Here is a 12,185-nt window from a genome sequence, read left to right as displayed (position 1 = left end):
TGTTGGCTCGGATGTTGTCCAGCAGTGGTTGATGGTTGCAACTCGTTGCGGGTGGGTCCAAAAAGGACAATTCCATCCGTCTCGTGCTGCTGCTGGGGCTAGCACAGGGCGTAGCTTAGCTGGACAGGAAAGTATGCAACTTCCGCTGTTTGGAATTAGATGAGTGCTTGTGACTGCATCGATGATGGTCCAGGGGCGTCCAAATTGTGCACACCGCTCCATGGGGTGCAGAATGATATCCAGTCCATTTGGGACGAGATTCGGTGGAGCGTCCATGAGGTTGAGCATAATCGTCGGATTTCCTTGGTGCTGGAGAACGGCTAGGTGCTTGTACTCCATGCTGTCAAACTCAGTTAGCCAACTGTATATATATATTTTCAAGTCAATTATCGTCACACATGTCTCGATTGCGTTCCATGAAAAGAAGCAATTTCGTATTGCTTGCGGCATTTAGACAATGAGATTCTTTATCCGTTTGGTTGTTATAAGTGTCTCATTAAGAGTTTTTCACACTAAAATAGACCAGCATAATAACAGCATGATCGAAAAATGCAAAAATGCAAATTAAATTCGAAAACTGATAAGTATGAATTTCTGTTAAAATAGTAATTATTTTACCAATAGATGCAGCATCAAACTTGAATTTCAATTGTTTGTAATCATTGAATATCACCAATATATTAAAAAAAAAATTTTTTTTAACAATTTGTTGGTGATTTGATGTAATCTGAACTAGTAATTGTTTGCTTATGTGAATACAATAATAACTGCTAAGTATATATCAAGAATAGAAAACGGTTCGTTTACGATTTTACGATAAGATATTCCGAAATGACTAATAACATTTGACCGTTTTTTTGAATATAACATTCGACCGTCTGCTCCTCCGCTAAATTGAGAGAGAAAAATATTAAAACACCTTCCCCTTTTTTTTTTCATTTTAGTTAGTGTTAGGTTGAGCATTTTCTCTCGCTCAATTCATTGAAGTGATCTGTAACGGTGTTACTTTCATGCAAATAGTTGCTGTGCCTTGTTGTGGATATGACGTTTGTTAAAATGTTAATTGCATTTTAGTAATATATTCCACAACATTTGGCAACTGCAAAGAGCTTCTTGCTGACATTTGAAGAAATTGCATAAGCACGTTGTTAGTGGCTTGCAGCTTGTGGTTGGAGTTATACATAACTGGTATTAAGTTAGTGATAACAGTTGCATGATGATGGTAAAACGCAACAAAATGAAATCTGCACAACCACATAAATGCCTTAAAATTGATCACATATAGTGTTCTTATATCTGCTGAAAAGCGGGTGAGCGCGAGCAGGGATGGGTTTCAGCAGTGGTTGTCTCGTCCAGATACGAATCATCATGGAAATGATTTGTGGGAGACTTATCACACTGCATTATGAATTGAATACCAACAGTTAAATATTGTAGATCAAGTTTAACAGAGAATGGCAACGTTTTCAAGTTGTTGCTAAATCATTGAAGGATTTACAATTAATTTTCCTGTGATGCATTTTCGAAGAACTGTTGGTCCTTATGCTCTCTGAGGAAAGTAATACTAGAAAAGATTTTCTTATAAATAGGATATTTATAATTATACTTGGTGTAAATTTACTGGCTGTTCAAAGCATTTTCGGTTCGACTGGAAATTCGGTAAGTTTCTTATTTTGTTCAAGAAGTTATTACCGCATATTACGCTTGTATTTGCGTTTTGACTCATTCATCATAGAAGTACTAATATTATTACATTTTTACCTGAGAAGGCGACGATCGCAGATTCTACAGGGTCTGGCTACACGCTTCTATGTACGCTCGTATATGACAAATTATACCGTTGTCGTTTTCATTCATTTAAAATAGAATGACTGCTGTTTTTGTTACCTTTTCACCTGAGAAGGCGACGATTCGGCCGCAGGTTCGTCAGGGTCTGGCTACGCGTTTCTATGAGCGCTTGAATTTGGACACACGATATTATTTTTGTTTGTATGTATAATTTACATTTCGTTACCTTTTGCCTGAGCAGGCGACGATTCAGCCGCAGTTACATCAGGGTCTGGCTACACGTTTCTATGAGCGCTTGAATTTGGACAAACGATATCATGTTCGTTTCCATACATTATTTACATTTCGTTACCTTTTGCCTGGAAGTTGAATGCATGACGAAAATTTTTTTTGCTGTGCCGAGTATCGGTCAATTAGAGGTTCAAATCTATCGCGAAGCGCTTTGATAAGAGCCTCAGATGTTCCTTCCGTTAGCTTTGGTTGAGCACTTAGTACTTCTCTAGCGGTTCCACGTAATTTTAGTATTATTATGGCATTGAGTTGCGCATCAGTAATGTCAGGTTTGAATGAAGCTGCGGCTTCTATGCACATTAGAAAGTCTTCCAGCCCGTAACATTCGTCCTCTCCAGAGAAGTTATCAACTAAAGATAATAAAGATGGCGCTGATACCGACATGTTTAATTGTACTTAAGAACCAATTAAGTGGCTCACTGTAAAATTAAAAGATGTTAAATTAAGTACTGGTTACGTAATAGCAGAAAAGTAGTAAGATGTCAATTTTCCTGGAACATTAAAAATATCAAAATTAAAACAGTCTGTTTAGGTTTCAAGTTCAGTGTTTGAATGTCACGCGGCAAAATGGGTCAGATTATTTCCGACGCAGGGGGATCTCTGGGCGACAGAAAAAATAAGGTGCGTAGCTCGATTTCGGCTAGGGCTAAGAATAGACAGCCGTGCGGACGCCTGCGGCGCGCGGTGCGGCGCAGCGCGTTCCGCTCTATTTTATTTTTATCGAACTTTTCTAGCTAGGATATTGCACATTATGGAAAGATTGCACTTTGTTAATGCGCGTGGTGCACAAACTCATTGAAATTAAAGCTTTAGAACTAGAACTGTATGGAGATGCAATACCGTAAGAAAATTTAGAGGTCATGATTAAAAATTATTGTGACAAACAGTGGATTGACGTGCGATTCGCATATCCATTTTGAGCATGGCGTAAAGGTTGTATTATGTGCGCACTTTCACTAGCAAAGACATACGCGTGCGGGAAGGGCGCGCGGGGCTGAACAGGGCTGCGGCATGACTAGGTCACGCGCGCACGGGGGAGCAACAGGCACGCGCGGGTGCCGACAAGTAAGTTTAAATGATATTGATGGAAATGGATCGCTGTACTTACCTATTAGACAAACCTGTGATCTATGCTTCATGGAGGTCATATCAATGAGAGCACCGCTGCCCACCACTGTGGTTGTTGTATGTGGGATGAGGGTTGGTGTGGGTTCGTATGCTCCCTCATTGATTGACGTACACAAAGCACATTGATCAAGGTGTGTATTATCGGTGTCTCTTCGGATGTTACAATGTACACTATACACTACTGCGTCTACATCTTGACGCTAGCTCTGCTCCTCTCCACTACGACTTCTCCTGACTGACTCTCGACTCGGACTCTCGGCTACGACTGAGCTCCACTTTTACTCTCAGTCGGCGGCTGCCTCTAGGTGGCATCCCGCCAATAGGCTCGGCGGTCAAAGGTCTCCGCCTTTCCTTAAAAGTATCGTCAGTTGATCTCATACTAATAATATATACAGGAGGTGCGGGTGGGGTCCTACACGATATATGTCCTTCCCGCGGAGCGCCGCGCGGCCCGGAGCGGCACGGCGGCCCAGATCATTTCTCTTCGTCACGGGCGGCGCGGCGGCAGCGGCGGCGGCGGGCCGGAGGAGAAGGAGGAGGAAGGGTTTGTGCTGCGATTGCCAAAGTAGCCAGCTCGCATTTTGTAGCCACCTGTCCCGCGCTGGGGGTCCCCCCCGTGTCCGGCTGCGCGGCCGGCCGTGCCCCTTCACTTGGCCGCGCGTGTGCGTGGGCGCGCCCAGTGGGCCCGCTGCGCCTCACCCCGCCCAGCCCCGCCCCGCGCCGAGTGAAGGGACGGCCTGTCACGGCGCGGCTCCTTGACTTGGCTTTTAGTGCTGCGGCGCTGAATGGGTCCGCCATGCTCCCCCTCCCCCCCTTCCTCCGACTGGGTCGCGGGGGCCCGTCACCTGTCCGCGGGGAACACCGCGTCGCTCTGTCCCCACCCCCTTTCCCCTCCCCCGCGACCGGCCCGCCCGGTGTCAAGCGCAGCCGCGGCGGCGCGTTGCGTCTCTGTCCGCCGGCGTCCTTGTCTGCTCCAGGTCTATTTCATGTCTTCGGACGGCGCAGCAGAAATAAAAGCGTTGCGCCAGGTGTCATGAAAAGCATAACCGCGTCGGGGGGCGGTCGCTAAAGGTCGTTGTGGAGAGATAAGAGCGGGGACCGTCGCCGAGCGCCGGCTCCGTGTGGCGCCTTAGGGATCGTCCAGAAAGTACGTCCATTTTTCTCCGATTCATTCGGCAAACTTTCGGGTGCTTGGCGCCTGCGATATTTGAGGTAGGCCACCCCGCAGTACACGCATGCACTGCAGACAAGATGTTGCCTACCTATCAGGCGCTATGATAGCTCGCTTTGACCGAACTTGGCAGGTTTGCAACTCGAATGTTGTACGTTCTTCATGGATGGTCAATTACGGCACCGAGCGGGTAGGTGACCCGCACGCACGCGTGCCTCGCGGTACAGGGTACAGTATTGCCTCGAGCTCCGACGGCGCTTTCCAGCTGCGGGGCTGGCGGGACCCGGGGGACACTACCGGCCGCTGACAGTGCCGTCTCGGTTGTCTCGCGCCGTCTGGCAGGCGCCGGCGCCGACGTGGTCGCCGAGAGTTACGCGGATGTCCGGTCCATTTGGCGCGGAGGGCTGCAGAGGGACGGGCGGTGCAGTCGGCGCAGCCTCCCCTCGGGCCGTCTCGTCCGGAGCAGGCGTTCCGCGAACTGCTAGCCAACTCAACTCGACCAGTTCCGCTTGACATGGTTGCTGCGGCTCGTGCTGCAGGGCGTGGCGGGGCGTGGTGGGTCGCGGCCCCGCGGTCAAGTCTCCCGACTGACTGACCCCCCCGGGTGGACGGCCTGGCCTGGCTGGGCGGGTCTCGGGTGTCTGGGGGGAGAAACTGTTCCAAGCGAGTGTCTCTTTTGCTGATGCAGTCTCTGTTTTCTGTTGCAGGCGGGCAGCCTGAGTCGGAGTCAAGCGGCGTGGCGAGCGCGGACGTGCTGCGGCCGCACCCTCAAGCCCCGCTGGCGTCCTCCATGGCCTCCTCGTCGTCGTCGGCCTCGTCAGTGCGCCCCTCGGCCGCGAGCGCCCTGAGCGGGGGCGCGAGCGCTCACCGGAAGAGGCGCTCCGTGCCCCGCTCCTACGAGAGCCCCACCACGGCGCTCAACGGCGCGCGCTCGGCCATCAAGTCGGAGCGGCTGTCTCCCAGCGGCGGCGGCGGCGGCCTGGTGGGCGACAGCGCCTCCACCTCGTCGCTGTCGCGGAGCGGGACGCCCTCGTCGCCACCCGCGTCCTCCGTCGGCCACCCCGCGGGCACCAGCCCCGCCGCCAGCCCGTCCAGGACGGCGTCCAGCAACAATAACAACAGCACGCTGAACAACAACAACATCAGCAGCCACCTCAAAGCCATGGAGGACAGCGTCACGCACAACTACAGCGAGTTTATGCGGAACCTGGCCGCCAAGTACCAGTACGTGCACCCGGACGAGTAAGTGAAGACGGCGCTTTAGGCTTTAGGGGAGCGCGACACGCCTGCATGCTGCCGGGCAGAACCGGCCGCGGCAGAGAGAGAGATATACATAAATAAGGGAACGGGGCGAGTGGCGAGCAAAGTGGTAGTAGCAGCAAATTCCATCAGACTGTTTGTGGTAATTTTATTAACATCGGTAGCCAGTCGGCGGGACCGGACGGGCTGTCGGGCTGGCCGTTGGAAGTCCGTCCGTCTGGAGCCAGTCGCAGCAGCAGCCTCAGGTCGTAGGCACGCGCGTGAGGAGGCGGGGGGAGGAAGAGGGGGTGCTGTGGATGAAGAGTCTGTCGAAGCCGACGCGACGCTGACGCCTCGCAACTTGCGGCGCAAGTAGTGTCGGCGGTAGGGTAGCATCGACGTTTACCGGCGTTTACCGCGTGGCCTGTCGGAGCAGGTCCACGGCGGCTTTTAGCTTCTTCTTGTAGGGGCAAAGAATACGGGGCCGGGTCAGGCCGAGGTCCGTCTCACCGCGGACATGGGCCGCGTCCGGAGCGGAGGTTGTCTTCTCGTGTGTCGCCGAGGGAGGCGGTGCGAACGTGAGAGAGCGCGCTCGCGAAAAGGACGGTTTTTCGGACGAAGGCTCCGCGACGACGGCTGCAACGTCGTCCGAATGCCTTGAATGGCGGGGTACATGGTATGTGCCTGGGCGTGGCGTGGCGGGGCGTGGCGGGGCAATGAGGGTCAGTGCAGCGCGCGGGGCGTGGAGTGGCGGGGCGGGGCGGGACAGGGCTGTGCCAGGGTATCGCAGAACACGGGTTCGCTCTTACGATCGGCTGCTGCTGCCGGGCCCCTGACAACGCGCTGAAAAGGTGAAAAGCCGGAGGAGAGGGGGCTTTGGACCTGGCGCGGCGGAGGGGGGTTGGCGGGCAAGCAGGCGTGTCAGATGAGGCGGCAGCGGAGGCGGCTCGGGTCAGGGATCGGACCCTCGTTATCGCGGTGGCCGCGGGGCCCTTGGGGGCGGGCCGTCAACCAGCCGCGCCGAAAAGGTTTTGTCGTTAATTGGGTTGGTGTGTCTCTCTCTCTCTGCTCCGCGCCGCTAGGCTCGGGCCGCCGCCCCCGCACCGCCGCCGCCCTCTCGCCAATCAGGACGCGCAATGGAGCAGGAAGCTGCCCCCGCCCCGCCCCGCCCCGCCTCGCGGCCAGCGGCCACCAACCGGAGGGGCGGCCAGACATTTCAATCCGGAGTAATGACGTGCCGCTCCCGGCCCAGCGCAGCGCGGCGCCCGGCCGGCGATCAGCAGTCAACCGACTGGGGCGGGGCGGGGCGGGGCGGCCCACGCAAGGGGTGGGGCGGGCTTTGAAGTAGTTAGCAGACGACGTGTGTGCTGAGCGAGTGTTTGACGCCTTCTGTCCGCGTGTTTCAGGTTCTACAGTGCGACGCGGAACGGCTTCCCCGCGGCGCTCGACCCCCGCTTCCCCTACAAGGCTGGCGTCGGGGCGTCGCCCTTTCTGATGCCGCCGCTGGGGCCGCTGCCCGGCGTGCCCGTGCCTCCCGGTGTCGTCTCCCCCCTGCACCACCTGGCGGCGCCCGCCAGCGTCGGCGCCACGCCCGCCAAGGAGTCGGCGCCGTCGGCGTCCTCGTCCGGCGGCGCGGGCAGCGCGTCGCGCATCGCCAGCCTGGCGCTGGAGCGCCAGAGGGAGCGCGAGGCGCGCGAGCGGGAGCGCGAGGAGGGCAGCAACCACAGCGACGCGCCCCACAAGGCCAAGTCGCCGCCCTCCTCGGTAGCCAGCGCCACCTCGGCCGTGTCGGACGGCGCGCACTCCAGCCTGCTGTTCTCGCCGCTGTTCTCCGGGTCGCTGCCCGGCACCTTGCCCGGAGCGCTGCCCGGCGCCGTGCCCGTCATGGACATGAGCTCGACGCAGGCGCTCGTGAGCATGGTGCAGCGCTCGCACCAGAACCAGCTCGAGACGTACCTAAAGGGCGCGCACAAGCGGCCCGCCGAGGCGGCGCCCTCGCCGCTCAGCCCCCTGGACCTGTCGTCGGGCGCGGCGCCGCCCAAGAAGAGCCGCAAGCGCGACCTGGTGGGCGGCGACCTGTACGGCGTGGACTCGCTGCTCGGGCTGCCCAGCAGCCTGATCCGCAGCTCCAAGGAGCGGCTCGCCACCAGGACGCCGCCGTCGCGGGCGCTGTCCTCGCCGCGGCTGGCCGCCCCCGGGACGCCGCCCGCCGCCACCGCCGCCCCCGGCTCGCCCAGCCCGCTCACCTGCAGCGCGCTGTGCTCCACCACGGGCCACGCCTCCGCCGACTGCAGCGCTAGCGACGCGGCCAACATCGCGCACTGGAGCGTCGGCGACGTCTGCAACTTCGTGGGATCCATCGACCTGTGCGTCGAATACGTCCAGGTGAGTGCCGCATCCAGTCCACCAAACGGGTCGCATTCCTCGCTCGACCCGCGCCTCTGCAATTTGGGCCCCGCGGGGCGCCGCGCCGGGCCGCCTGGAGACCAACACCCTTGGCGGCGCGGCCAGGCCGGCGTGGGAACCTATTTGGAGCGCCCCTCCGCGGCGGTTATAGGAGTATTGGGGAATGACCGTAGTTGGTAGCGCCCCGCCGCGCCCTGCCTTGCCTTGCCCGCCCCACCCCGCCCCGCCCCGCCTTGTCCTATCGCGGGCCCCATCGCGTCCCCGCCGCCGCCGCCGCTCCCGACTTGGCCGGCTGCCGGCGCGCTGAGTGACTTGACATTAGCAGCGCGCCGGAAAATTTATGCCATTTACTTTTCCCTGGTCCCCGCTGCTGCTGCTGCTGCTGCTGCTGGTCCCTATCGATCCCCCCGCGCGCCGGCGCTGCGCGTTCTCGTTGCGTAAGCAGGTCCCACGGCTTTGGGAGGCGGGGCGCCGCGCTTTGGTAATAATTGAACAGCGAAGAAGAAGAAGGAATGAGAATGGGAAGAAGATGGAGGTGTCGGTGGCGGGGTGGCGGGGCGGGGCGGGTCAGCGGTCCCGTCGCGTGGCTGCCGCCTGCTGCCGCTGCGCGCCGCCGGCCCGCTGACTGACTGACTGGGTGTTGCCGTGCACTAATGTGCCGGCGGCGCTGTTACTGGTGTGTAATTAGCTAACCACGGTGCGCCGAGCGGTGCGGTCTGCAGCAGCGGGGTCAAACACTCCGACACGCAGCGACTGAGTGTCCGCTGGTCCATCCATCCACCCGGGGTCCTGGGCTCTGATTAGAGCGGGCCAGCGGGCTCGATGCAGCCGATACACTCGCACCTAGCGTGCCGGGGCCGCCGGGGGCCAGTGTCCTGGGAAACAGAAGCGACCCAACCCGACCAGTTATGTATGGAGTAGAGACATCAGCCGGGCGTGTTTTTCTCAGAATGCTAACGTGTTCTATTTGGCTCTGTTCTGTTCGGGGCGTATAATAGTGTGCGTTTGTCTCGTTAGGCGACCGGGCCGGGCTGGGGCTGGGCTGGGCTGCGCGCGGCTGGGCGCCGGGCGCGCTGCGGAGCTCTTTGATGGCTCCAGTTGGCTCCAGAGGCACTCCAGAGGCAGCTCTGGAATCCCCGCGGGGCGGCTCGGATTTTAGTGCCTCTTTGGGGCCAAAGCCTGGGTCGTTCGGACATGTCCATGCCAGCGGCGGCGCCGCCTGCCGGCCGCCTGTCGTCGTCCCGGACGCCCTTTTCTTACGCCGGCCGGCGCGTATCCGGTGAAGGGGTCCCAGCCCAGGAACATGCACGCGTGGGGCGCCGTGGGGCTCCGGGCTGCTAATCTACGGGGAGGTGCGGGGGGCGTGGCCAGCCCGTCTGCTGCACCAACCAGAAGGGGCCCCCGCCCGCGGAGCGCGCTGTTCAAATTAGGACCGATTTATATTGGGTCGCCTCTCCTCTCCCGGCTCAGCCGGAGAAATCGACGCTGGCACCTTCCGACTCGAGCCCGCAAGCCCCGGCCGCCGCCGCCCCGGCCCGGGATGGGGACCGCCGGCACTGAACTGGTTCCCGCCGCCGGACTGTAAGTGACGTTTCGATTTTCGAGTCCGCGCGCGGGCCCAACTCGAGATAATCGCACAAATAAATTGGGCTCGTGCCGGGCTGGGGCTGGGCGCGCTGATTATAATTCAGACCGGGTGGAAAATGGCCGCACATTTGGCCCCGGCAGCCACACGTCGATATCTCGACTGCGGGATCGATCGCGAGGAGGCAAGGCGTTGATGGGGAAAGGCGAAGGCGCGACCGCGGTGGTGTTTCCGCCCCCTGGTTTATCGATTTGGCACCTGATTCGTCCCTTTCACCGAGTGGGTGGCGATGGCGGCCGCCGCCGCTGGGCCCGCCCCTCACCCGCCCGCTGCTGGTCAGTCGGCGGGAAATAATGCTCGTTCTGGTGTGTAGATCTGCGTGCGGATCTGGCTGGTCGTCGGGGATGACCCAGACCCGGCCGTTCAGTAACGACCGCCCTCTGTCAGCTGTCGGGCGGCCGGGCACGGTAGCTGCTCTGGCCGGGGCATCTTGTCCAACAAGTGAACGCATTCCGCTTCGTCTCTGTCTGCTGCAGGACGGCGCGACTCCTCCCGTGGAAAGAGTGAGAGAGAGAAAGACACTCTTGGGCGCTTCTGTCTCCCTCTATTTCACAGTGGACTGCCTTGTTCTCGACGAATATATATATATATAACTTTGCGGATTACGGATTTGCGGACGAGAAAATGTTTCACTTTTGCCGGGCGGGGCCGGGCCGCGCTTGCCGCTCGACACGCGTGTGGCGCGGGACGGTTGTGCCCGGCTGTGCGCGGCTGTGCGCGGCTGTGCGGCGGCTGTGCTGTGCCGTGCCGGTGGTGAGGCGCTGTTCTGTTCTGCTGTGCTGCTGCCGCGGCCGTGTCCTTCTGGAGCGGCGCCAGCTCCCTGTCGAACCGCAAATCGGAAATAGGAATGCATAAATTATGGCGGGTGAGGAATGCACGCTCGAAACGCTACCCCGCCACGCTCCGCCGCGCCCCGCCACGCTCGGCCACCACACCGCGCACGCTGCTAATGTGTGTGTGTGTGTGTGTGCGTGTGTGTGTTGGCGTGCATGTGTGATGCCCCGTGCGCGCATCGAGATGCCTCTCCTCACAACTGGCGTGGACACGCGGAAGCTCCCCCTTGGCAGCTGCTTGCTTGCTGATACTCACCTCCCTCACCCTCCCCATGTTTTGCATTGTGCGTGTGTGTGCGTTTATTTTGATTTTATTTCGTATATTATGTATTTTATTGTGCGCCGTGTGGCGCAGGGCGGCCATTGTCACTCGATATGCCCCTCATTACCCACCCTGGAGCGGACTCAACTGGACCCTGGACCTTTGTGGCCGCCTTTTGACTTGCGCCACCACCTCCACAACCAGCACCTACACCACCACCACCTGCACAACCACAACCACCACCTGCTATTCACCGGGACATCGTTTTTGCGTGCACACACACACACGCACACACATGCGTGCGGAAGACGCCGCCGCCGCTCCCCTTGCTCTTTTCTCTTCGTCTTATCCTTGGTCATCTCCTTCACCCTCTTCTCCCTCTCACTCGCTCTCTCTCTCCCTCCCCCGCCGTTGTTTCGTACCGCTAAGCCCCTCGTTGCAACCGGAGCAAACGCAGCGCGCGGCCACACCTTCACTCGCACGCCACGCCACAAGCAGAGATCCGCTATCGGCGGTGCGTTCAGGCGAGGGCTCGGCCAGCAAGGTGGCCTGCTGCAGCGGGCGCGGTGCAGCGCAGCGCAGGTGGGCGGGCTGGCTGATAAAAATTCGCATCCATATATATTGCGATGCGCTCCAAAATCAAAATTAGCTAAATTCCAGAACCTAGCATCTTTCTCTGCTTTGCCCTTCATCGCCATGCACCGCCACTCCCAAACTGCATTCGCTATGCGCGCGAGGTGTGCCTCGGAGGCAAGGCAGCAATTACACAAGCTAGGGATTCTATGTATCGAGATGATGTCGGCCGGGCTGGCCGCAGCTCATCTGATGCCTACCCGCCCCGCCACTCCCCGCCACGCCCCGCCACGCCACGCCCTGCCAGGCCGCGAGGCCGCGAAAGGCAAGGACATCATTCCTTGTGCATCTCCGCGAGGGACGGGCGGGGCGCGGGGCGAAGAGCAGGGGCCGGGTCAGGATGGCGGTAGAAAACTGGTCCGATTGCTACACTGTTTACCACTGCCGAAGTGACGCTGCTCGCTGCAGGGGAAGAAGAAGATCATCTGCGCTTCACTTGAGATATTTTTCTGTGGCTTATTCGAAAAAGTTATCACTTGTAATTTTCTGTAACGTGGCCAAAACCCACTTTAAGTTTATGTACGCTATTGTGGCCTTACGAAAAAATCGTCTTTGATTCTGTGAACTAATTTTCGAACTATCATTTAGGGCTACTTTTCATAACATCTGTCTGTGCAGCCTTTCAGAGAAATTTTCGTCGCAAAACAAGTGTATGTTTTTGGGGGGGAAGAGGGGGGGGGGTGGCGGCTGGCGGTCCGCAGGCGTTTGTGACACTCGCCGTCGCGCTACCGACGCTAGTGGAATTAATGCGTTTTGTTTCAATTTGAAAGCCATATAACGACGCGAGAC

The 12,185-nt window shown here is 58.2% G+C and overlaps 1 protein-coding gene across 10 annotated transcripts in view; it reads left to right on the top strand.

Annotated features, from left to right (window-relative positions):
• Positions 1 to 12,185, top strand: part of LOC113205351 (fibronectin type III domain-containing protein 1) — a 138,631-nt gene that overhangs the window by 35,785 nt on the left and 90,661 nt on the right. For all 10 annotated transcript variants that reach the window (XM_052269601.1, XM_052269593.1, XM_052269599.1 and 7 more), the window contains 2 exons: positions 5,086 to 5,620; positions 7,024 to 8,002. In XM_052269601.1, coding sequence (XP_052125561.1) covers positions 5,086 to 5,620; positions 7,024 to 8,002 — 1,514 coding nt within the window. The remainder of the gene's footprint in view (positions 1 to 5,085; positions 5,621 to 7,023; positions 8,003 to 12,185) is intronic.

Source organism: Frankliniella occidentalis, unplaced genomic scaffold, assembly GCF_000697945.3.
Source record: "Frankliniella occidentalis isolate FOCC.00 unplaced genomic scaffold, Focc_3.1 Scaffold97, whole genome shotgun sequence".
Taxonomy (NCBI): Eukaryota; Metazoa; Arthropoda; class Insecta; order Thysanoptera; family Thripidae; genus Frankliniella; species Frankliniella occidentalis.
The sequence above is the reverse complement of the archived record's forward strand: the minus strand, read 5'-3'. Positions and strand labels throughout refer to the sequence as shown.